General features: G+C 45.5%; 9 protein-coding genes across 9 annotated transcripts; 3 read left to right on the top strand and 6 right to left on the bottom strand.

Annotated features, from left to right (window-relative positions):
* Window positions 1-997: 997 nt before the first annotated feature.
* On the bottom strand, window positions 998-2,661 carry I203_106530 (uncharacterized protein; the record flags this gene model as incomplete). Its single annotated transcript, XM_019150228.1, has 8 exons — window positions 998-1,201; window positions 1,416-1,550; window positions 1,625-1,799; window positions 1,860-1,933; window positions 1,999-2,032; window positions 2,091-2,149; window positions 2,271-2,404; window positions 2,562-2,661. 8 exons carry the CDS (start codon window positions 2,659-2,661, stop codon window positions 998-1,000), a joined length of 915 nt encoding a protein of 304 aa, XP_019000556.1.
* A 427-nt stretch (window positions 2,662-3,088) lies between these two features.
* On the top strand, window positions 3,089-4,968 carry I203_106529 (uncharacterized protein; the record flags this gene model as incomplete). Its single annotated transcript, XM_019150229.1, has 10 exons — window positions 3,089-3,189; window positions 3,265-3,303; window positions 3,420-3,519; window positions 3,615-3,707; window positions 3,771-3,938; window positions 4,140-4,291; window positions 4,412-4,450; window positions 4,534-4,615; window positions 4,765-4,842; window positions 4,897-4,968. The coding sequence occupies 10 exons, from the start codon at window positions 3,089-3,091 to the stop codon at window positions 4,966-4,968; spliced, it is 924 nt and encodes a 307-aa protein (XP_019000557.1).
* A 457-nt stretch (window positions 4,969-5,425) lies between these two features.
* I203_106528 (uncharacterized protein) lies at window positions 5,426-9,585 on the bottom strand (the record flags this gene model as incomplete). The annotated part of the gene is made up of 17 exons (XM_019150230.1): window positions 5,426-5,440; window positions 5,507-5,679; window positions 5,747-6,365; window positions 6,418-6,513; window positions 6,567-6,658; window positions 6,709-6,761; window positions 6,813-7,087; window positions 7,144-7,260; window positions 7,314-7,425; window positions 7,491-7,585; window positions 7,654-7,839; window positions 7,892-8,126; window positions 8,181-8,322; window positions 8,382-8,579; window positions 8,644-8,834; window positions 8,890-9,335; window positions 9,523-9,585. The coding sequence occupies 17 exons, from the start codon at window positions 9,583-9,585 to the stop codon at window positions 5,426-5,428; spliced, it is 3,108 nt and encodes a 1,035-aa protein (XP_019000558.1).
* A 968-nt stretch (window positions 9,586-10,553) lies between these two features.
* Window positions 10,554-10,940, top strand: I203_106527 (uncharacterized protein; the record flags this gene model as incomplete). Its single annotated transcript, XM_019150231.1, has 1 exon — window positions 10,554-10,940. The coding sequence occupies one exon, from the start codon at window positions 10,554-10,556 to the stop codon at window positions 10,938-10,940; it is 387 nt and encodes a 128-aa protein (XP_019000559.1).
* A 423-nt stretch (window positions 10,941-11,363) lies between these two features.
* On the bottom strand, window positions 11,364-12,120 carry I203_106526 (uncharacterized protein; the record flags this gene model as incomplete). The annotated part of the gene is made up of 3 exons (XM_019150232.1): window positions 11,364-11,450; window positions 11,524-11,718; window positions 11,860-12,120. 3 exons carry the CDS (start codon window positions 12,118-12,120, stop codon window positions 11,364-11,366), a joined length of 543 nt encoding a protein of 180 aa, XP_019000560.1.
* A 370-nt stretch (window positions 12,121-12,490) lies between these two features.
* Window positions 12,491-14,546, bottom strand: I203_106525 (uncharacterized protein; the record flags this gene model as incomplete). Its single annotated transcript, XM_019150233.1, has 5 exons — window positions 12,491-12,828; window positions 12,907-13,518; window positions 13,584-13,669; window positions 13,763-14,103; window positions 14,220-14,546. The coding sequence occupies 5 exons, from the start codon at window positions 14,544-14,546 to the stop codon at window positions 12,491-12,493; spliced, it is 1,704 nt and encodes a 567-aa protein (XP_019000561.1).
* Window positions 14,547-15,152: 606 nt separating this feature from the next.
* I203_106524 (uncharacterized protein) lies at window positions 15,153-17,579 on the bottom strand (the record flags this gene model as incomplete). Its single annotated transcript, XM_019150234.1, has 9 exons — window positions 15,153-15,215; window positions 15,287-15,418; window positions 15,533-15,785; window positions 15,898-16,022; window positions 16,116-16,351; window positions 16,471-16,543; window positions 16,627-16,743; window positions 16,810-16,899; window positions 17,037-17,579. The coding sequence occupies 9 exons, from the start codon at window positions 17,577-17,579 to the stop codon at window positions 15,153-15,155; spliced, it is 1,632 nt and encodes a 543-aa protein (XP_019000562.1).
* Window positions 17,580-18,117: 538 nt separating this feature from the next.
* Window positions 18,118-21,026, bottom strand: I203_106523 (uncharacterized protein; the record flags this gene model as incomplete). Its single annotated transcript, XM_019150235.1, has 3 exons — window positions 18,118-18,362; window positions 18,449-20,533; window positions 20,708-21,026. The coding sequence occupies 3 exons, from the start codon at window positions 21,024-21,026 to the stop codon at window positions 18,118-18,120; spliced, it is 2,649 nt and encodes an 882-aa protein (XP_019000563.1).
* Window positions 21,027-21,503: 477 nt separating this feature from the next.
* Window positions 21,504-23,496, top strand: I203_106522 (chaperone DnaJ; the record flags this gene model as incomplete). Its single annotated transcript, XM_019150236.1, has 5 exons — window positions 21,504-21,701; window positions 21,772-21,882; window positions 21,960-22,040; window positions 22,148-23,091; window positions 23,184-23,496. The coding sequence occupies 5 exons, from the start codon at window positions 21,504-21,506 to the stop codon at window positions 23,494-23,496; spliced, it is 1,647 nt and encodes a 548-aa protein (XP_019000564.1).
* Window positions 23,497-23,752: the final 256 nt, after the last annotated feature.

Genomic DNA, 23,752 nt, shown 5'->3' with positions numbered 1-23,752 from the left:
CCTTTGATGATCTTGGAAGAAGTGCAAGTGAATTACCGTATAGAGCAACTTGGGCGGATCAGAAGACGTTTCGAGTCGATCTGAGATCGTCTGGGAGATACCGGACTTACGAGCATGAGGAATGAAATATCCGAAGAAAGTTTTTGGAGTAAGAGGATGAGGATATGTGATATCTGCAAGTAACAGTTGAAGCTGATGCGGTATGATTTATGTCTCAGAACGAATTATGGATCAAAGAGATGAGAGAAATCGAAAGATCCTATCCAAGTGATGAACAAATATTGTGCATACTGATATTACATATGATGTACCCATCTATATCTAAATCTACAACCTCATACACAGACACATGCGAAGAAACCTGAATGATTCGAGTCATTTCATCAGCTATCGTTCTTCCCCTTTTCAATCGATCATTATGAATATAAAAGACAGTATCGTATCAGAAGGCGTCTACGAGCGTATAATGTAGAAAAGCGCCTGTTATAAGGTCGTCCCCATATGAACGGTAAGACTGGTGCCAACGTAGTCATCATGAAAGTGTGAAGAAGAGCAAGTGGTTATATTGTGAGGAAGACCAAGAGTAGATATGACGGAGATAGTACTCACTGTGAGAACAGTCTACGAAGATGGCAGTTGTAGGTACATAAATATGTTGTCATGAATAAGAATCAAGAGAGACAGAAGAATTAAAGAGAAAACGAAGTACAAAGAAGACTTCAAAGGTTCAGAAATTTGTCGATTCGTAACTTAAGATTTCAATCACTCGTTGAGTGACGTGGCATTTTTGCATGTTTGAATATCATCGTCTATGGTTCTCCGGAGCATTGACCAGTCATAATTTACAGTACATGCTAAATGATATGCATCATGTCGACGAATACCTCCAGACACTGGGGCATGAACCAGGGGGCGTGCATGATCGCATTGGGACCATCATTGGTCTTTGTACAGTTTATACATCTAAAAAATCATATCATATATACTCCCATACTGACTAACTATCAATCTCCATACCTTCTTCACCACCCGCTCCAGCACCAGTAGGTACAGCGACGACTTCCACACCACCTTGATCTTTACCTGCTCCAGTGGTAGATTTCACTTCCTCAGAGACGATCAGAGATCGAATAGATTCCTTCGTCCAGGCTGTGGTACCCCTTCGGAATTTGTAGTTTCGAGATTTGAGACCTCGTTCGTTCTGAATTTATACACAGGGTCAGCATAAGTTGTAGCGGAATGATGTCATATGTACCAGATTGAAGATGAAACAATAAGGCATGAAATAGTCCAAACATGGTATGGAGCATCGGAAGCTTCCCAACATCGCTTCATCGTGTAGTGAAGCAGAGAAGAAGACTGTTTTGTCTGAAAATTTACTGAGGACAGAACGAAGTCGATGAACTATCACTCACAGGCATCTCATAGTTCCTTAAATTCTCCGTACCATTCTTGGTAATCACAGCCACATCTACATTGGAACCTGAACCCAAATCATTGAAGATACCCGATCTGATCGCTCTCGATACCAATGCAATAGCTTCTTCTCTCTGCAATACGCAACACAAAGATAACGCTGGATCAGTGGGCTGTGCTTGACTATGTGTTAGCTTTGTGGACTCACCTTCATATTTTCCTTGAATGAAGATTCGAACACGGCCATAGCTGCCAAACTACCTGAACCCATAGTGACGTAAGGTAACTTATCTGTTGAACCGTGTGCGTGAACCGTAAACAATTGAGGACCTGTAACGTCCACTCCACCGAGTACCAAGTGTGCACCGACATGTCCTTGATACCTGCAAGGTGAAAAGCATGAGTTAAGCATGAAGGCGTTTGATGCAGGAGTGATGACTCACCTGAACAAATACTGTTTGAGCATCGTCATGGCTGTGACCACTCTCGCTGGTCGACCTTGCGAAAGGGCATGCAGCTGGAAAAGAGGTAGCCAGTCAGCTGTTGATGCGGTATTGCAGTGGATCACTTAGCTATACATACTTCAAGATTCGATGAAATGAGGTTGGTGACGAATCTGTGAGTTGGATCGTTAGCTGGTAGACCAACACTCGTATAAGTCAAATGTTGCTCACTCTGTATCGGCTGCTGTACCGGCACCACAACATCTGATTTGTGGCGTGAGGTAGTGGATCTGTCAGACCCAAGTCATCAGTAAGGATAATTATGTCAAAAAGATTCATCAAAGGAAGATGACAAAGTAAGAATTGCTGGGTATGCAGAATATCATGATGTGCCAATGACGCTCAACTCACCTTCTCACAATTCTTATCAGCCACGATAGGTCCTGCTGTAGCTCTCGTATCTGCTCCCAAGCATACACCCGGTTCTTCACCTGAATCACCTCCTCCAAAGATCACTCCTACGATGGTGGTACCGGTCGAAGTGGCTATGATGTTGGTCGATATCGTGTTCATTGGTAAGATCGATCACAAGTGAAGTTCAAAGTGAAAGTATGAAAGCAGAAGGCCTGGTCAGCAGCTCCTCTGAATGTCTCGTACGTTGTTATACCTTGATATGGTAAGGTCAGCCCATAACACACTCACCTTTCGGTATGCCCTGTAATCTCTGACCGAAGAATTCGTTTCTGGCGTAATTGGAGAAATCGAACCCTACGTTGGGCGCTTCTACAGCTTTGGATACCATCTCTATTTGATCCTGGCTCTATGATGTCCTGATGAGGGATTAGATCTGGGTATATCAATATGGCTTTTGATGTTGATGTGTTGAGTAATACGATGATGATATCGTCTCGACTTGGCTTTGCTGTCGAGTGAGGTTGCAGTTGGACACGCGTTGTCATCAGAGGAGAGAAGGGCCCCAATGTCGATGATGTGGCATACGGAGGGGGACACACGGAACCAAATGTATCTATCTCACTGTCATGAGGTGCTCCATCTCCCTGTTATCAGTTGGTACCGAGTAAGTTAACGTCACTCACACACTGCACCACACTCGTACACAGCCATTCACGCGTGCATCTGACTACTGTGACTGGGACCTATATCATCCTCTTGATATTGTTCCCATCAATACCTCTCTCATCTCCATCGAAATCCCAATCCATACCAACATGCAAGCGTTCAAGAACTTCCAGGCTAGTATCCCCGCACTTCCAGCAGTGGACGTATCGGGGTTCAACAAGTCTTTGAGAAACACCGTGCAAGCTACCAGGTGAGTTCAATAAAATCATAACGAGTATCCATTAGAGACGGGTTCACTGACACGACATGTCTTGTGATGGGACAGGGAGAGAATCGGTCAAGTTGGTCCTGATGGAATCACCGAGTGAGTCTGAGGTTGCCTTTTGCACTGTATGGTATGATCGCAGCCCAAAATTGGGGAAATCCTTATCTGGCCAGAAGATGGAACGTTCGTCAAGACTGATGTTGGTCTTATGATAGATTACCAGCAGAGTACAAAGCTCTTGAAGCTAGAGTAGATGCTTTGAAGGATGTTCATCAGAAATTATTGAAGATCACCAAAGTTCACGAGAGAGAATCTGTAAGTTGTCAAGATTACTTTCGCTTCTCATTGTACAGCAGCGTGAGTGAGAGATAAGCTGATAAGAGTATATATGTATATATGAATGAATATAGTACGATTACCCATCTGATATCGCCGAATCACTCAACGAAGTCGGCCATCAAGCTGCATCAGCTTGGTCTGTATTTGCCAACAAAAATCTCAAGGTGAACTACACTCACCCTCCCACCTCACACAGTACGTGATTTACTGATGCTGGATGATGGTAGAACACCAACCTCCCGATTCCCATCCCATCACCATCCGCTCCTACACCTCATCAACCCAAGACCCTCCCCCACGCCATCTCAAGAGCTGCTAAAGCCGGTGCTACCGAGTTGGGTTCAGAGGATAGATTAAGTATCGCTTTGGGCGTTTACGGTGCGGCTATGGAGAAGGTGAGTGAGGTGCCGTAATCTTGTTCGATTCCCATCGATTTCGTTCTGTCGGCAATGTCCCTTGTACCGTAAAGACGGATGATGAGGGTAATTTATTCTGTCTTTCGCAAATCTCCCGTACAATCTTACCCGCATTCTCGTTCTTTCCCATCTACCATGATGAGATGGGAACTGACATGCTAATTCGTTTCCACAATTTAGGTCGGTGACGCTCGTCTCTCGCAAGATAATCTGATTGCCGACCGATTCGTCACTCCTTGGCAAGCCACTTTATCCACTTCTATCGGTCTCGCCGTAAAAGCTAGAAATAACGTAAAGACCGCTAGACTGGAGTTGGATTCAGCTAGAGCAGCGTGAGTGTATTCGTGGATATCCCTCATATCCAGATCAACCTTTATGATTGAACTCGTATTTGTATTTTCGTTCCTTCTCTTGTGATCTTATACTAATTCCCTTTCAACGTACTGTGATAGCCTCAAATCTGCTGCTCCTGCTAAGCAAGAACAAGCCAGGTGAGTTGTGTTCAAGTCGATCAGCTTCATGATGCTCTCAGACTGCGATGCATGTTCAGCTGATAATCCGATTCCATGTCCAGACTTCACGTAGAAGAAGCTGAGGATAAATTAGTCCAAGCTACTGAGACTGCCATTGGTCTGATGAAAGCTGTTCTGGAGAACGTGAGTGCAGCGCAGTACTGTGTATTGCAGTTTGGAATTCCTCCTCACTCTCTTCTCATCTGTGGCTTTCCCTCGCACGAGTCTTCCTTTCCTTGAGAATATATCGTTACAGATCCGTGAGCTGACCTCTGTATATCCTCTCGAACCAGCCCGAACCTCTTCAGAACCTCTCTAACCTCGTTAAAGCTCAATTGATCTACCATTCCACCGCAGCTGAAACTCTTAGTGTAAGCTGAGTGGATACTGTCGGACACGACCGTCAGCTGATATGTTATTGATAGGGTATCCAATCTGAGATTGAGGAAGCTGCTACTGCCGCTGAGGGTGAATACAGAACTTCAAGAGGTGCTTAGTATGTTTTCGTCAGTAAAACCTCGAAACGTCCGAGAGATGAACAGTTGTCACGGTTGAGTAATGGCTTAGATTGGAAGGTTTCGCCGTTCTTTTCGTCCATTTCCTTCTGATAGTATATATTATATCGTATCGATCATGGAATGTAATGAATTTGAACGATCATATACATTTATTTACAAAGAATGATGCTTTCTTGACTACAACTAACTAACGAAAAGAGCGAAGAGGAGATGATAGGGTCGTGATACGCTTAAGTCATTAGCACATGATGTTCTGGATGCACAGAGGAAAGTATGAGAGCACGATATGATGGTAATTATGTGAAAAAGCAGAATTGTTAGATAAACGATGTGAGGGATCACAAACAAGGATTGAAGGGTAAAGTACGTGACCGTTCAATCTGACACACTTCAAGCAGATACAAGACGAGATGTTGAGTTACGATGAGGAGAGAGATTACATCCACCAGGCCTAATCGCAACATCAGCTGTCAGATCTCGATCTATCCCCAAGCTGAAAAGAAAGAATGGTACGTACCACTTCGGCCAATTCGTCATTTCTCGCCAACACCTTTTGCACTTGCATGATATCGATGTCGAACCCTGTCCTTCTAGATCCTCTAGCGCCACCTCTACCAGCCGAGGATTCGGAAGGAGCAATGGTAGATCCAGGTTCATGAACGATGATTCGAGCTTTTTGGCAGACGAGATCTAGAGCAGCATAGTACAATCAGTCAGCTTTAGCAGATGATCTCTCTGTTTAACGCAGCTAATTCACCCGCGATATAGCAAACTGGGACCAGGCTGACACTCTTGGTACATCTGGTGAAAGAGTGACACAAGGAATGAACCAGTTGTTGAAGTTGATCAGGAGTCATTGGAAGTTCATCGAGTAAGCAGATATAATGGGTTGGTCTGGCTGTTCCAACTCTACCAGCATGAGCTTGAAGGAAGAAATCGAAAGCGTAAGGATGGGTGATACTTCGATCGACCACTAAACCACTAGGAAGATTACCAGTCCTGTCGACATCCTCGGTCCTGCCGAAGAATCGAGTGTTGTGTCTTTTGGCACAGATGCACATGAGGAGTCGAGGTCTGTAGCCCTTTTGAAGTCTTGCACACGCTTTCAGGATAGCCGCGTGCTCGTAAGTCAGAGCAGCAGCGTATTGACCTTCGGAGATACCATCTCGGAAGATGAGAATCCGCTCGGGGTATTCACCATTGTGCTTATGAAAGATCTTAAGGTGTTCTTCGATCATGGACGAAAGATCGGAAATGATTTCGGCTCGTCCCTCTTGAAGTCGAATCTGAGCTGAGTAGGTATCGCAGTCGGCGTTGTACGTGGCGATCGTACAAGCAACGGTAGGCGCATTCTCATTTCCAGCTTTGATAGGTGGCTGTCGATAGCAATATCAGGATTAACGTTCGCCGGAAAGATGCAAGACTTACCAGTCCAAGATCCCCCCCTAAAAGCATGGTCTTACCCCGGATCATGCCCGGAAGATCGTCGATCGGTATTTGGTGAGGAAGACCACCTAATTTGCTCTACGGTACAGTCGTCAGCCATACAATTCCTCCTTTCTGTAGAGTATGCTCACCTGAATCTTCATTACTAGGTTTCCTGTATAAGCTGCGATGCCTCGGGGCGCTCTGATCTTTGCAGCTTGCATACATTGAGTGGGAACAGGACCTGAGTGAGGTGGACATTGAGCCAACGGTCGCAGCAAGCTTGACACCTACCTTTGAGATCATTGAAAGAGCTTTTCTTGATCTTCTCATAAAGCCATGCGTCTCTGAAGGAGGGGACATAAGCGTTCGAGTTCAGCTATCCTGGCTAGACTTACCTTCCAGGTAAGACACAGCATATCAATTGGGGAGCACATCTTCCGACCCTGTAAGCGGCTCTTGCAGCTTGTTGCAGTGCATTGGATACCGCATCGTTTCCTCGAGGATCGATTGGACCGATACAATCAGGTTGTCTGTTTCTAACATCGACTCCGTGGGCGGTCAATGTCTCACAAAGATATGTGATGTATCGATGCATTTCATCTTCTTCGGTCCACTTGTCGAATGATATCACCGACCAAGCCATGAGTGGCTTTTTACCGTTTCGGAAGAACTAGAAATTCAATTGAGCTTTTACATCTATATTGATCTGTAGACAGTCCAACATACTAGTTTACCTTGAAGACCCCAGCTCCCATCATTAGGAATAGCTTGAGCTCGATTACGATAAAGTACTCGTGGAGGCGGAAGGATTCGAGCTTCGAGTTGGACCATCCTCTTGCTCACCTGTATTTCTCTTCCAGTTCACGTCCTGCTTACGTACCATAAAAATCACTCACTTGTAATCCCCAAGCTCTGATCTTATCCTGGGACTCGTGAGCCAACTCTGCTCTCCAGTGATTGACTTGGGAAGCTCTATCTTTCGGATTGATCGCGCTGACCTTGATCATTCTATCCACCAAACAGAATATAACTATCAATGGTAATGCCAGAAGCAGACGTTTATGTAAACTCACTCGGCCGTTTGATCAGCATTCAACTTGGTGGGAGGCAGAGAATTCCATTTCTCGAATCTGACAAATTCAAGTGGAATAAATGCTTTCTTGCCGTACTAGAGTACAGTACATGGGAATTTGATTGATAAGTATTTTCGGAGCGATTATAAGGGATCAGCCTCACCTGAATACAAGGCAATCTAGGCTTAGTGACCTGGACTGAATGGAATTCTCTAAAGTAATCTGCAATAGATATATTCCTTCCACCACCTTCTCGACCTTGAATTTCGAAAGTAATTTGCTCAGCTGGCTGGAGGGTGACAGAAAGGACTGTATGGAGTCTAGGACTGTTCCTATGAGTGACCGTAAACTATATACGTGATCAGTACAAGGGGTCATCAAGTGCGATCATTCGTACTCACCTTCATTCCACGGATCGTTCGTTTGACGATGGCGATCTCCAGAGCGGTCAGTTCACTAATGACTCTGGCCTGACCAGGAGGACCACCACCAAAACCTCCTCTGCCTCTACCTCTGCTACTGCTTTTGTCGAGGATCTTTGCGATGACTTCGAGAGCAGGTCCATCAGCCAAGAAAGCGGAATATCCTACATCAATGTTGAGCATAGGCAGTCCTGAGCTGGAATATCGGAAAGATCTGGAAAAGAATGGTCGTCAGAGGGAGGATCTGTCCAATCATAGAAATACTCACTGCATGAAGCCTTTACAGACCACCGCTCCTTGAGGAATAGCAACGGCACCAGCCATGCTGAAGAACTTGTTACCAGTTGCGCCGACCTGAGCATAGGTTTTGCTTGGAAAATCTCGCATGAGAATATTCGTTGCCATGATACCTTCGTGCATCAGACATTCAGCTTTCTTGATTTTGCATACAGTCATGATGATGACTGACCTGTCAAACATTGTTCCTCGTTAGATGGTGGACCTTTATTCGCTCGACAAAACTCCATAACATATTCGAGGTCGACTTCTGCGACAAGCTTGAGAGCGAGGTTCCATCGTCGATTTTCATCATCCGAGGAGGAACCTTCCCGTGTACGGTGAACTATTCCATCAGGTGCGAGAGCGACACTGAATGATTGAGAGGAATCTGTTTTGTCTCATCGTCAGCCTCGCTCGTGACTTCAAGGCGATGAGACTTTTTCGCAACTAACTGTCGGCGATTGGAAGCTTGTTAGGAGTGAAGACGTTTCTTCTCCCATCGTAAGCACTAGCTGTCAAGCCATCGACGAAGCTACCTTGTTGCTCGAGGCAGAACTGCTCCCAGACCGCTCTGAGCAGGCCTTTAGGCTTTTTAGCATTTTCGCCTCTTTGCTTGACAGGTTCGATCTCGACATCGTAATGGCTGGGGATATGCATCAGCGCCGAAAAGACTGAGATTTGTGGGATACATAGCTCACTAGATGACTTTAGCTCGTTTATCGATCGCTCGGACCTGAAAGAAGTTAGAAAGGACAGTAAGGTGCCTTCCAGTCGATCCGAAGCCAGGTCGGACATAGAAGCTGGTAAGAGCGAGTCTCTCAAGTGACTCGGAGATATCAGTGGCTCCTGCTCTTGAAGAAGCGGCAGTGGCAGGTGTTCTTCTTGAGCTGCCAGCCATGAAGGGAGGACCAGCTCTTGAAGGTGCATTGTAACCGGAAGGTTGTGATGCTCGACCATAGTCGTCGTGTCGAGAAGAGTTTCTTCCATCGTTGTATGATGCTTGATCAGGTGGTTGAGGTGGGTGAGGTCGCTCTTGTTGAGAAGTAGCATGTTGAGATCGACCAGGGTCGCCTCGATATTCGGATTGAGGAGCTTGAGAAGGAGATCGAGACATTCTTCCTCGACCAAATCGATCATCTTCCTCCTGTTAGGACGTTAAGTAAATCGGTCAGTATTTTGGGAAGGATTAGTAGAGGATACGGTCAATACGGGTGGGACACTTGTCCGGGATGAGTTGACAAAGTAGAGTGATGACGGGGCAGTACTGCAGAGCTAACGTGTAACCGCATTTTTATGTAGACAGTGAAGGGTGAAGGAAGGTCATAGCTCACAACATCATATCTTCCTCTACCTCTCGAGAATTCTCTCTCTTCAATATCGTGATATCGACTCATGGTGATAGTACAGCTGTGTGAGAAGTTGCTGGTCAGCGCCGATTCTGATCTTTGTGAATAGGGGTAGGGGTAAGACGATTACAAAGAGTAAGGAAAAGAATCAAAGTCTTAAAGTGAGTAGCAAAACCTCCTTTCCTGATTGAGCCAGGTGGAAAGAGATGGATACCGGGAAAGGATAGGAGGAGGAAAAGAAAGCAACTTACCTTTATACAGCGGTATACTCTTACCATGAATCAATTTACAGTCTAGTCTACTCGAGCTACTGATAATAACAATACGACTGGACGAAAGGAATGACATAAATAGAAGGTGAATGAGAAACAAGAAAGAAAGAAGGAAAGACACATACGGAATGTACTCCATGTTGGGGTATATATATTCATCCAGGTTGCTTCGTGTTACATTGCGCACGGTCCTCGAGTGTTTGAATTGAATTGGTTCGCAATCGAAATCAACGATGATGACGTGGATGATCAAGCCGGTATCATATGCGACAGTTGATCCATGCATGAGTACAATGAGTATATCCGCACCCCTCTTGATGCAAAAGTGTCTGTCTCAGCTTGATCATCCCAGATGGAGGATGAAGAGAGAAGCGAAGAATTCGAACTCGCACCATCCCGGATCGAGTACAGCAATTCTGCTGATCATGCCGTTGGCCTTCGAGATAGGTGATGAAGCTGCTCAGTCACATATAGCATGTATTGATCGAGTGTGTGATCGTTATATGATTATATATGAGTGATGTGCAGAAGGGAAAGAAAGGTGAGAAACAATCTCAGCCGAAGATTGTCTTTCTCGTCATCGATGATGGTTGTGGTTTTGCCGGGAATGCAGTTACCCGATCGTCTTGGTCCTTCTCTCCGTCACGATCAGTTCCTTCCCTCTTTCATACTCCATCCTTGAACATCTTTATACAATCCTGATCCAAAACCTGAAACAGTATACTGGATTCGAATACCTACACGATGTACAACCAAAGTAAAAGACCCGCCATCTCAGCGTCCTCTAGGCCTTTCAACCCTGCTCACACCCACCCCGCATCGATCTCTTCGGTCCCCTCCATCCAAACTCGCTCATCCACATCGGCAGCGTCATCGAAAGATAGAAGTGAACCAACAGTACCAGAAGAAGGAATCCAATCTGGTGGAGGAGGTGGAGGAGGGGTAGGAGCAGGTACGGAAGAAGGTATCGAAGGTGTAGGATTGGGGAAAGGGGGGGAGGGAGAGGATAAATCGAAATGGTCTGATCCGAAGAAAGTGCATCCGGCTTGGGAGGGGTTTGGGAAAGGTCCAAATGATAGTACTGATGAGAAAGAGGGAAAGAATAAGAGGGATGGGAAATCAAAACTCTAAGTGAGTCAGCTGCTCGGACATGGTTCGTTTGATGTGATACTTGCAACTAATCAAAAGATGCAGATGGCTACAGTCATCTGCCTCAGACCACCTCGTATCATCTCTCTTCGAATTGACTACCTCACCGTATAGCACAGACAGCCCGTATAGGATGAACTCATCGTGAGGAGGACATCAATCAACGTGCAATCGTCAAATCCATTTCCAGAGCATCCTTCAAATCTAAATTTTGATGATCATTTCTGGATCGTATAATAGCGTATGTATCATTGTATCATGAATCATGCACAAGTAATCTGTGCTTTAATTCACTTCTTCTAGCATCACTCGCAATGTGTATTACATATATATACACCTTTTCTCCCTTTTTTCCACTTCCATCACGTGTAAACTAGCAATATCATTTATAATCATCTATCATCTCTAACCAGTTCTAAGGATGACATGTACACCAGAATCGGTATAGATGATATCACTGAGTTGACCGACTTCAAGACCGAACGTTGCGTCCTAATGTACCGATCAGTGATGTCAGCTGGTGTTTAGTGTTGAACATATGGTTATATGAAGCGGCCCTACTCACCTCGAAAGGCTTTTGCATCTGACCTCTACCAAACCAACCTAAATCACCTCCCTTCCTAGCTGACGAACAGTCGCTCTCTGTGGAAGCGATATTTGCGAATTCCTGAGGTACTTCAGAAGGAGGTAAGGATTTAAGTGTTTTTACATGTTGTTCAATGATCCTTTGAGCTTCTTCACGTGTAATCGTGATGTTTTCCTACAAACATTCAAGCAAGTCAGCGCTAGCCCTCATCTATTTTGTCCTCCAATGATCCTCCTCCCTTATCTCATGAATTATATCCACTTCACCAAATGCAATGCTCTAGCTAAAGCCACGAGGATATAATTACGAACTCACCTTCCTCCATGAGCTAGGTCGTCTACTTCCGGAATGTTTCGCCAAAATATGACTCGCTCTAACCTGACCATCCTTCCCTCCTGACGCGGGGCCAGAAGCACCTTGACCTTTGAGGTATTTGGACGCACCGGGAAGTTGATGTAATTGTTCTTGACTAATTTCAGTGGGTGGTTCCCAAGTTGAAAGACCTTTCTCGGCATGATAGAAGTAGGGGATCTGTCGAGAGTTGGAGAATCGTACTTCCCAGCCTGATGATGACATGTTTTACTATATTTCTGACTTTGAAGGATTATTATTAGGTAAGATTCGTGTGAAAGCAAGAGCTGAGTGAAGATATATGGTGTGATAGTGAGTATAAAAGCTTGTAGAATGGAAAATGGAGATGAAAGGAAGGATGGGATGAACGTGACGTGCTATGCGAGGTGAGGTCCGTTAGCGTGTGGCGATGGTGGCTGGATGACTTGTACCTGATGTGGCGTGGCAGCTTGAGAGATGGCCCAATGGCCAAACCAGAGGATGCATAAGATGACAGGGGAAGTACAGCAGCCATCTCCTCTCTATACACGCTATGAGACCTTTGGCCAAGTAACGAGAGCTCTCTCGAGAGAGAGAGATCTGAGCTCAATGAATCTCAACCTTCATACCAGACTTCTTTCCCACCCTTCCAAACTCCCTTCAACCCCTTTCCATCCCAAATACACAAATCGGCCCAACAACCCACACTCAGCCCTATCATATTCTCAACCTCCCCACCGAGTGCTTTAGCAGGTGTATACGTAGCGCAGACCACCGCTTTGGAAAGAGGTATACCAGAGTTTGAGAGGTTGAGAACAGCTTGAGGAAGGGGTAAGATCGATCCTGCTAATGTATCTGTGCCAGCTAAGGTAATTCCTCCATTGCGCTTTTCGATATGTTGGTCTCGCCATGGATGTACACCGTCGGCAAGTGATGGATCGAGCATGTGCATTGCTATAAACTCAACAGAATTAAGATCAAGACATCAGCTGTCCTACCACGGGCAAGAAACCTTTAGCGTAATTAACTCACCATCGGAAACTAATATACATCCATCCGGATGAGCGTTATAAGCCATACATACAGCCTGGGGATGGACGTGGATGCCATCAGCTATAATTGAGAAATATGGTCTTTTGACGATGGATCCATCTTGTTCATCTCCTCCTTCTGAAAGTTGAATTAAACGAGGATCACCATCCGATCGAGCTGAGTCGCTGGATTCAGGTGAAGAGGTGTCTCTTCCATCATTAGCTTGTACACTTAAGTCGTCAAACTTCAAGCTGAAATTCAGGTGATTCTTGGGTTTCTTCCCAGAATGGATATAGACATAATCGCAAGTTTCGTCTTCGCAACCCCCATTGACGCATCTATCAGTGTTCACTGAGAGGTCTTTTGCTTTGCACCCCATCTTACCTCCGGCACATGTCTTGGTGCCATTATCGCCACAGCAGGTGTCCACTTGCACAGGGTTTTGCTCAGTCTCCTGGACTGGCGAAGGTACCCTTGTTGGGACTTCAGAAATGGTCTTGGGCGTAGGAGCGACAGAGTACACTCTCTGTGCTATACTTGGTCTGACAGTTTGTCCACTCGAGGAAGTGGGTGGTAAGCCAAGTAACCCAATTAGACCTGGCTCTCTGTGATCTAACACCAGCATTGGACGGTCAGCTCAGCTGTTCGACGAAGGTTTTCCAAGTATACATACTCACGCATTGGAGGCATAGCGTTGAACAAGTGAGTGAGCAAAGTAGCTCCATTAGCCACTCCTTGAAGAGCTTGTTCGGTAGAAGCGTTACTACAGCCCCAAAAACACATACAACCATCAGTATTTACTGTATAATGTTCGAATCCAGATTCAGATTAAGTATCTTTAGGAATTTTAACGTACGTATGTCCCAAACTTACTTTCCATCCCCTCTCTACCAGTCCGGGAATAACCTCCAATATACCTTCAACGTCAGGAGCGACCGTAATCATTTTAACTAATGAATCTTCATTTCTTCTTACGAAACTGTCTTCACCATATGTCTCGACCAATGAGTGTAGCCCCTTAGGAGCAGTAATCAGGTTCGAAGTAGGATGACAGCCTGACTTCCTTGGATGAATGAACGGTCCTTCGAGGTGATATCCTAATGACCTACTGTGGCGCTCCTTAGAGTCGAGCGAAGTAGATGATGATAAAGTGCGGAGGAGAGGTAAGATCGAGTGATAATTCTCTTTCGTTTGGGACTGCAAATCATATGAATTGGAAAGACAAAAGGGTCAACCAAAGGCTTTCACATTGGAGGATCCATTCCTGTGCAACGGACGATGTACGATGAATTGCTACGATTGAGGAGACTCACAATAATCGTAGGTAGAAAACCCGTTACTCCAATCTTACATAACCCCTCACTCATCTTCTTGAATCCATCGACGTACGTTTTCTCATCGGTAAAGTCACTTAAATCAATACCGAACGCACCGTTAATCTGAATATCGATCATCCCCGGGCTGACCCAATGTCCTTCCAGATCGATAGTCAGAATTTCATCTACACCAGAAGAACTCGAGGGTGGGGAACAGATAAGTCCAGTGTTGGTATCGATGTAAAGGGATGTTAAAGCGGATAATGCTCCGGAAGGGAGGATCAGATGGATGTTTGTAAGTTGGATATATCGTTCGGATGTCATTGTGTGTGATGAATCTATATCGATACACTGAGATGATATTTGGATATTTGTGAGTTAGTTGTGTCGGTATTTTTATTGAAATACACGATGTCGATGGTAAGATTCGGGTTATATGGAGTATGCCCATCGAAAGATCGATTGTTCGAGTATATGCATCTCCCTTTTATATGCACCATTACTATGAATGTCAGTCTGAATACACAGGTTAGAACGAAGGCGTCAAAGCAGGTTCGACAAGACGTCCTTTGTTTATGGATCTTCTCTTCCGATATCACTATCTTGCTGTATGTGTCAGTAACAGATCCGGATAGGACGGCTAACATATCAGCATTTCTCCGTTCGTATCTCCTTCGAGTCGATTCTTCTTTTTCCATCCATCAATCCTTGTAATGATCTCTGCCTCTTCTTTGTGTGATATCTCTTATGTGATCGGATCTGCGCATCAGTGCGGAAAATCTCATTCTGATCCACACCATAAGTCTTGACAGCATGGTACAGCTTCAACTGTACGTATTCGTGACCATCAGGAGGCCTGTGGATGGGAGAGTGGCAATGTTGTGAAATGCATATTGTGCTTGTGCTCTGCTTTTGTCATGATGTGACTAATTATGCCGATTCAGGTGGGAACGCTTCCAAGACCAACTTCTTCTTATTCACTTTACCCATATTCTACGATGATCCCACAATATCAACATCCACACCGAAATCACATGATCCAAGACAAGACGGAGATCACTCACATTTCTCGGAATTTCCCCTTCGTAAATCTTCAATTTCTTCGGCAACTTGTACGGCGCAATGACATTTCTCAATTCTTTACGTAGATCCGCTACAGTCACTTCAGGTCGAGTAGTCACCAAGCATACCGATACCTGCATGCATCACAATTATCCAATCAGCATAACGTCCTATGAGACTTAAAACAAACGCCCAAGTCTACGATTGAGACGAGGGACAAGTGAGTCTGGCGGTACGGGGTCACTCACAACTTGTCCCCACTCTTCATCATCTACACCCACGACCGCACAGTCCTTCATACCCTCCAATTCCAAGATGGCTCGTTCAATCTCCACGGCACTTATCTTCTCTCCACCAGATTTGATGATATCCGTACTTTTCCTGCCTAATATCCTCAATTGACCCTCTGCAGCTGAATCAGAGGAATATACTCCAACATCACCAGTCTTGAACCATCCGTCCTGGAACTCCCTGGTAGTAGCTTCAGGTAATCTCCAATACCTAAGTTGAGAACGTAAAAAGATAGATCAATATGTATGCCAGTGTATGATGTGACCCTCAAAGCCTGTATGTCAATGCCATCGAGGTTGATATGCCAAATCGTGCGACTCACTCTTTCGTTATGGGTGGACCTCTTACTTGAACCTCGCCCGAAGTCTCCCTTTCAGAGACCTGTGTGTTCCCCTCTTCATCCCATAATCTAATTTCAACGCCTTTCAGAGGGAAGCCAACGTGGCCCTGCAGGAAAGGAAAACGCATAATGAGCACGAGCTCCGGTTGAAGCCAAGCCAATGTGCTTGGTGATCGCTTAAAGGCTCATCATCGACTCACCTTAATCCTCTTCTCCACTTCCCAGCCCGTCCCAGCGATGATGCCCGTCTCAGTCATTCCATATCTCTCTAACAAGACCTGTCCACCACCAACTCCACCAGGTTGTTCCCACGTTTTCTTGACGCTCTCAGGTAAAGGTGCTGATCCCGACACCTGTAGCCTTAGGGTGGAAGATGCCTTTGTCGCTTTTTCTTGTAGGTCCGAAGGTAAGTTGGAGTGGGCGGCGATGAGACGGGCTGCGATAAATTGTATTTTCGTTAATTCTAATGAAGCCTTATTGACTGATATCCCAAAAGCGAGATGTGGTGAATAGGCCATTCAGACATAAGGGGTTATGCGTCATGTCCAAACTCACAGTAGACGGTAGGTACACCGAAGAACATTGTTATAGGATCTTTGCCATCTTCATTTATCCATCTTTTCCAAATCTACCAATTATCGAAACATACACAACAGTCAGTCATTGATACTGGTGTGTCATGATATAGGAGATGAACATAGACAAACTTACAGCGGGACCATCGAATTTCTCCCATAATTCCACTGTAGCTCCTGACCATAGAGTAGGTAAGAGCGCGACGACGATACCGTGCAAGTGATTCAATGGAAGAACGTGCAGGAGGTTATCCTGGAAGATCGTCCGAAAAATCAGCCATGGCCAATACAGCGAAGATAGTGACGTAGGTAGACTTACTGATTCGGACCACCTCCAAGCTTCAACTACGGCTGATACCTGAGCTGCTAGAGCTGAATGTCGAGTGACAACTCCTTTGGGTCTACCGGTCTAAGCAGTTGAGACAAATCAGCCTGTGTGCCTCTAAAGTGAAAATATAGTAAGGTGAGATGCCCTATTGAGAGGATTGGAGCAGTTCCAGAATATGGTGAAAGAGTCCTGAGCTAGCAGATTGGACAATCACTCACCGTACCACTAGTAAAAAGCATCATCGCCCTCCTCTCACCATCCAATTCCCTCCCTTTTAGCCCCTCCAGCGCATTCCGTTTCTCATCCTCAGTAACACCATCCTTCCTTATATCTTCTAAACTGATTTCCAACACCTCACAAGTGGTTGTACCCTCCTTTTTAACTTCTTCCACAAGCTGTTCAGCTCTGGGTCGGTTTTTCTTATCGCAAATGATCAAGCTAGTCTCAGCATTGGTAGTCATATAACTTTGTTCAGGTAATGGTAAACTAGGTAAGATCGGAACTGCCAATCCACCACTTGTCCACACAGCTAACATAGCCAGTGGGACCAAATACCCTTTTTCACATAGGACTACTACCCTAGCTTCATCTTCTTTGATCAATGGAGAAACTAATTTGGTCAAGGAAAGGATATCATCGAGTAGATTCGAGTAAGTGATCGAGTGGGAGAAAGGGATGTCGATGATCGCTTTTGAGACGGGGGAAGATTGAGAATGGGATATGATCCGAGAGAGAAGTGGGAAAGTAGATAGTTTTGACATTCTATACCAATAGATGCTTCGTAGTTGGACTCCAGGGTGAGATAGAAGGCGAATTTGATGTTATTCCAGATACTGTCGATTGCTTGTTTCGTCCACGATCGTAGATGTGAGGACTGGTGTCTTTGAGGCAGTGACAGACACGAAGAGATTCAGTAGATCTATGGCCTATTCACAAAATACAAAAAACAGATGATCGATTGACTCGGCCGAATAATTTACGGCAGAATGGAGATATGCACATCAAATTGATAGAAGTGGAGATAGTTCGAAGAGAGCTGTCAGATGATGATTCGCCGATTGTCTCCCCAAAGTGCAAGGTAGTTGGCCGATGAATCGTTCGTTATCTCGGTAATATCCGAACATCCGACCAGGTTATTCACCGTATAAAAGGACATGACATGAAGAGCACAGATAATGCTACAGTATATATGTGTATGAATAGCCAGTAAGAGGAGTATATATGTACAACGCAGAGTATCTCAAAGTGAGAATGATATACAGTGATAACACCTCGGTAATGTGTATTGATCTAGTCAATCTACACTACGTTACCCCTTGCTCTCATCCTTTTAGCTTGTTCCTCGGCCTTCTCCCTATCATACGTATTATTCCCCTCTCCTTCTCCTCCTCCCTCCATTTCCAGATCATCAACATCATTTCGTTGGTCATCTTCCTCGTCAAGAGATACAAAGCTGAAAGTGGGAGAATCGAAATCTGAAGTAGCAGGTGATTCAGGTGAGATATACTCCGAATAAGGTGGAGGATAGATATCGTTCATGTGACCTACAATATATGTATACCAGCTTAACATTCGTCGCAGATTCGATGACGGATGTTCATCTGCATTCATCTTGGTGGAAAGCACTTACCAAGACTGATATCTCTCCAATCATGTTCGCCCGCCAGGATCCTACACAGTTGGGGTGGTAGTTGATCACCATACCTAATCCAAACTTCATCTCTCATCTCTTCCAACGAATTAATCTCAACTTCGAATAACCTCACTTCCTCATTTATCAATTCGTTTCCTGATCCATCACCTCCCACAATCTCATATACATCTTCATTTCCTGCTTCAGTCAAAACTGGATCTGGCTCCTGTTCGTTGTTGTTGTTGTTATTACCCAAATCACCATGTTCTCTCCTTCTTCTCGCTCGATCTCTGGCTACCTCTTTCGCACCTTTGAATACCGCCAAAGAATTAATCGATCGAGGTAAATGTACTCTAACGTGAGGTACGTTGACCTGAGTCCAGAAGTCTAAATGAGGTGCTCTGACTATGAGACTTGCCAAGGGGTCAAGAGCAACGATGGAAAAAGCTTGTAATCGAGGTGTCCAGAAATCTCTGATGAGCTTGAGGAGTAATCCACGCATATGGTGTGCGAGTTCATGAGATGTCACACCCGGTGTTTGGGTTATCGATTTACTTATTTGTCCAACTCTAGAGCCTGTTTCGGCAGAATTTTGCGCCGAGGGGACGTCTGAAGGTCCCGTCCAGCCGGGGCCTATGATTCGTCGGTATCGTTGTCGAGGTGCAGGAACTGTCGCCTGCGTTAATGAAAGATCACTCATAACATTGGAGGATGAACCAGCCATTGCATTGTTTGAGACTGAGTTTGCTGAAGCTGGTTCTGCACCGCCTTGAAGTGTGCATCTTGACCAAGAGGGGCCGATACCTTGTCTGCTACCAGAATGCGATGGCAGAGACGGGTTCTCCGTATGCGATGGTTCCAAGCGAAGTCCTGAGTGTCCAGCAGCTAGTGGCGGTCTTGATTCGGGACTGAAGGTATAAGAGCCGAGTTCTTCGTTTTCACTATCAGAAAACTCCCAAGCAGTAGTATCAATTAAATCATCTAAAGACAGACCGGACGTGCCCTCAGAGGCAGCTACCGCCGTCTGATTACCCGAAGATCCAGTGCCTCCAGTCGATACGCCAGCGTTGCCAGACGTGATAGCCATATCTGATGTTTCCTCGGGCTCAAGCCAGTGCGAGAGTTTGGGATGATCCCTGAGCATTCGGCGCAGACGTTGCTGTTGGAGCTGCAGCTGCCCGAGAAGGTGGTCTTGCGTTGTCGTCGATGAAGAAGGTTGAGATGGTGGAAGAGGAGGTGCGGCAGGGAAGTATGGATGAGCCAGAGCGACATTTGGTGGTTGACCGCCTGCCTGAGCTGGAGGAGGCAAAGCCGCAGCCCAGTTCGTGAGCTGATTAGCGGTTAGACCAGCATTGTTGACATTCCATTGACCAGAGGGTAACGCCGGAGCTGGATGGTCAGATCTTGAAGGTTCGATCCACCAAGGAGGCAAATCCAGTTCGGTAGCGTTATAGAGCGCATCTCTCCAAGCCTTCTGATAGGCCAATGGTCCGATATCATAGTGTGCATTTGTCGGAGACGTGAGGTCTGGTGAAGGTAATACAGATGGTTTACTTCCATAAGAATTGAATACCCCGCCTCGCGTCGCACCGATGATGTCCTGTCCGTAAGGTGAATCATATAGGTCCCACATCCTGAATTCCAATCTGGCTTTCTGTGGGCTAAGATGTGCTAAGCCACGGAAGAGAAGTTGAGCGTCAGCTTGATGGAGCACAAGTGTATCTTTGAGAGTAAATGTGGACAGCTCGGGTAAAATTCTCATTAGAGTATCGAAGGATGGATGTATTGTATATGGTGCGACGGCACTGGTCCCAACATCGGATTTCTTTCGACCGGCATAAAATGCAGAGAACTCGTTGGATGGAATGATAGGCGATGCTCTTACGGTGAAATGCTTGATGTAATCTTTGTGAGGTAATTCGGTGTACCGAGGACGTTGAGATAAAGCCGAGATGAACGGTGTGATAGCTTTGTAGCCTACGTATGGATGTCGATAGAGGACTGGGATGGCGATACGAGCATGATCTCGAGAAAGAAGGACGGGTGTGAGGCCATCTCGGAGAACACCAGTACTTTGCCACTCTATAAAGATGATAGTCAGCATGCGAGCAGACGATCAAATGATGTATCAATGCGTATAAGATCATGGCGCAATGAGGGATATCCCATTGACGATGAGCAGGGTATTGCATTTTGTGCAAGTAATATGAAATGATACGCGAAGATAACCTTGGTATGCTTTAAATGTTCACTCACGAGTAGTTCTATCTTCATAGTAGATCTCGAATATCCTCGTCCAAACTTCCTCTGGTAATTCAGGTGAGTAGACCATTTTCATCTTTCCTTTCCCTTTATCCTTCTTCGATATTATCTTGTTCTCCTCCTGTACGTCCCTGGCCACCATCGTTCTCTCATTGACATAGTCGCCGGAAGCGTTCAAATGAGTCGTCTCGAGGATATCGACCATCGAGTTATTTGTATGAGGTTTCTTGGAAGGAGTATCTTCCTCTGTGATATGTCGTTTGGTCCCTGATGATAAGGAGGAAGTTGATGATGTTGGCGTGAGTTCCCTCATTGGTACCTATGTATATAGTGAATGAGCAGAACGCGACGATGTCAAGTGAATGAGTGCGTGAGTGCGTGAAAATGAGAAGGAGAGAATGAAATGAATTGATGTCAGAGTGAGAAGACATATAAGGTTGGGCCCAGTTATGGTGGATCAACTCATCGGTCAGAGTGGAGGGACATCAGGAATATAAGGAAGATCAATAACAGCCCACTCACAGGCCACGAGAGCACCACATGGTCAGTTCACCGCTGAAATTGATTCCGTCTTGATTTGCATGCGCGGTGATGTCCGCTTTCCATGCTCGGGTTGAGCGGGGGGTCTTCGAGAGATTTCTAGCGGAAATGAAAGTGAATGCAAATGAAAAAAAAGTCAGAATCAGCCAGTTAGCTTTCTGAGATTTCAACCTCATCTCTATCTTTGAGAATCATCACATCCATCGCATATCGTTGGAACACCCATCATAGAGGTTCAGACCGTCTCAACATGCCTCCACGACTACCGGCAAGAGCATTCACAGCTCTCCCCTTTTCTCAACAGGCAGTGGCAAGTTCATCAACACTCCCTCCTCCACCAGCTGTCCAAGGCAAACCACAACATCGAAGAACAGCTAGTCCGAGATCATCACCTGCGCAGTGTTTCAGTACTTTCAGAGGTAGATCGCCTGGTCAAGCGGATAGAAGGGTGAGTATCAGCTTGTTGACACGAAATTGGTCGATGCGAGCGGTAGCTGACTGTTTTGATGTGCTCGTAGAGATCATTCCATTCGACAGCTGTACATCGAGCATCAGCGAAGAACCCTTATGATGTACTGGGAGTGAAGAAAGATGCGAGTGCATCTGAGATTAAGAAATCATATTATCAGGTTAGTTTGGTGGTGACTCCTTCAATATATCTCATCGAGAGGATGAAACTGACATGACCTTTTTGAACTTCTCTTAGCTCGCAAAGAAATGGCACCCTGACTCGAGTAAGGAGGAAGGGGCTAAAGAAAAGTTCCACGAGATCCAAGCTGCCTACGATGTGAGTGGTTACAACCATTGTCTATTCTAATTCACAAATCGTGTACCTCATGATTTTAAAATAGGATTGTTGGCTGACATGTCATCGGTATTTCTCCATTGCGGCAGATCCTATCCGACGATAGCAAACGACAAGCGTACGACCGTTATGGATCCGCCTCAACCCAAGAAGGGTTCGATCCAAACGGTTTCGCAAGTGGTGCAGGTGGATTTGGTGGATTCCAGGGATTCGGCGGAGGATTCGGTGGTGGACCTGGTGGGAATGCTGGCGATTTATTCGAACAATTATTCGGATCCGCTTTCGGCGCTGGTGCTCGTCAGGGAGGACCCGGTGGACCATTTGGTGGTGCAGGTGGAGCGAGATCCAGGCCTGTCAGGGGTGATGATCTAGAAGCAGGTGTGAGCCTATCATTTTTAGAAGCTTGTAATGGATCGAGCAAAAAAATCACAATCACTCCTGTGGTAGATTGTAAACCATGTTCAGGGAGTGGGTTGAAACCGGGTGAAAAGAAGAAACAATGTAGTACCTGTCGAGGAACTGGACAGCAGACTTTCCAAGTCCAAGGAATGTACATGGCATCAACATGTCAGGCTTGTGGAGGTGCTGGCGAGACTATCCCCAAATCATCAAGGTGCGGTGAATGTGATGGTGTAGGTAAAATAAAGGAAAAGAAAGTGGTAGATGTTGAAATTCCAGCGGGTGTAGAAGATGGTATGATGATTCGTATACCCGCTCAGGGTGATATGCCTCTATCTTCTGCTGGTGGTCCACCAGGAGATTTACTCGTTAGAGTATCGGTCAAATCTTCAAATGTATTTAGAAGACAAGGAACGAATCTATACCACGATGCGAAAGTACCACTACATGTCGCTTTGTTAGGTGGAATCATCAGGATACCGACATTGGAAGGTGATGTGGATGTGAAAGTGAAGGGAGGAACGCAAAATGGTGAAGAAGCTGTGTTGAGAGGACGGGGTGTCAAATCGGTATATGCGGGTAGAAGGAATGATAGAGGTGATTTGATCGTTGGATGGAAAATCCAGATACCAAGGTGAGTCGATTCGCCGTTTCCCAACATAATAACACATTGACCAGTCGCTGGAAGTATCGTATATTGACTATTTCGACCTTTTACTCTCGCAGATCACTCACACCGAACCAAAAGAAGATCTTACAAGCTTACGCTGACGATGTGGAAGGTCGACCGTCAAATATATCATTCACAACTGCAACAACTGGTGAGGCTTCATGCACTTATAGTCCAAATCACAATTTCGAGCGAGAAAGACCCTCCTACCGTCCTCCTACCAGGGAGTCTTCCACACCGAAGAATGAGCCTATAGATCCAGAGCAACCTGGACAATCTGGATCTTCTGATTCTTCGATCGGTGGAAAGGTAGCTTCTGCAGTAGGAGGGGCGATAGGCTGGCTCGAAAGATTACTGGGAAGGCGGTGAGCACATGAAGTCAGGATCAGATTGTTGACCAGGTGTGTGATTTTCTCTTTGCAGGTGATACAAAGGAACAGACGAAAGTTGATACCCCACCCTCAACGCAGGATAAACCTCCGTCAAACGTGAATAATTCGGCAGAAAGCGACGGGAATTTAGATGAGGGAAGAGAAGCTGAAGAAGAAGAAAAGAAGTCTGCTACTGGATAGGATAACACCTTCATCCAGAGGTTAGGCAGTAATCGAACATCAACAAGAATAAA

The sequence above is a fragment of the Kwoniella mangroviensis genome (assembly GCF_000507465.2).
Source record: "Kwoniella mangroviensis CBS 8507 chromosome 1 map unlocalized Ctg02, whole genome shotgun sequence".
Taxonomy (NCBI): Eukaryota; Fungi; Basidiomycota; class Tremellomycetes; order Tremellales; family Cryptococcaceae; genus Kwoniella; species Kwoniella mangrovensis.
The sequence above is the reverse complement of the archived record's forward strand: the minus strand, read 5'-3'. Positions and strand labels throughout refer to the sequence as shown.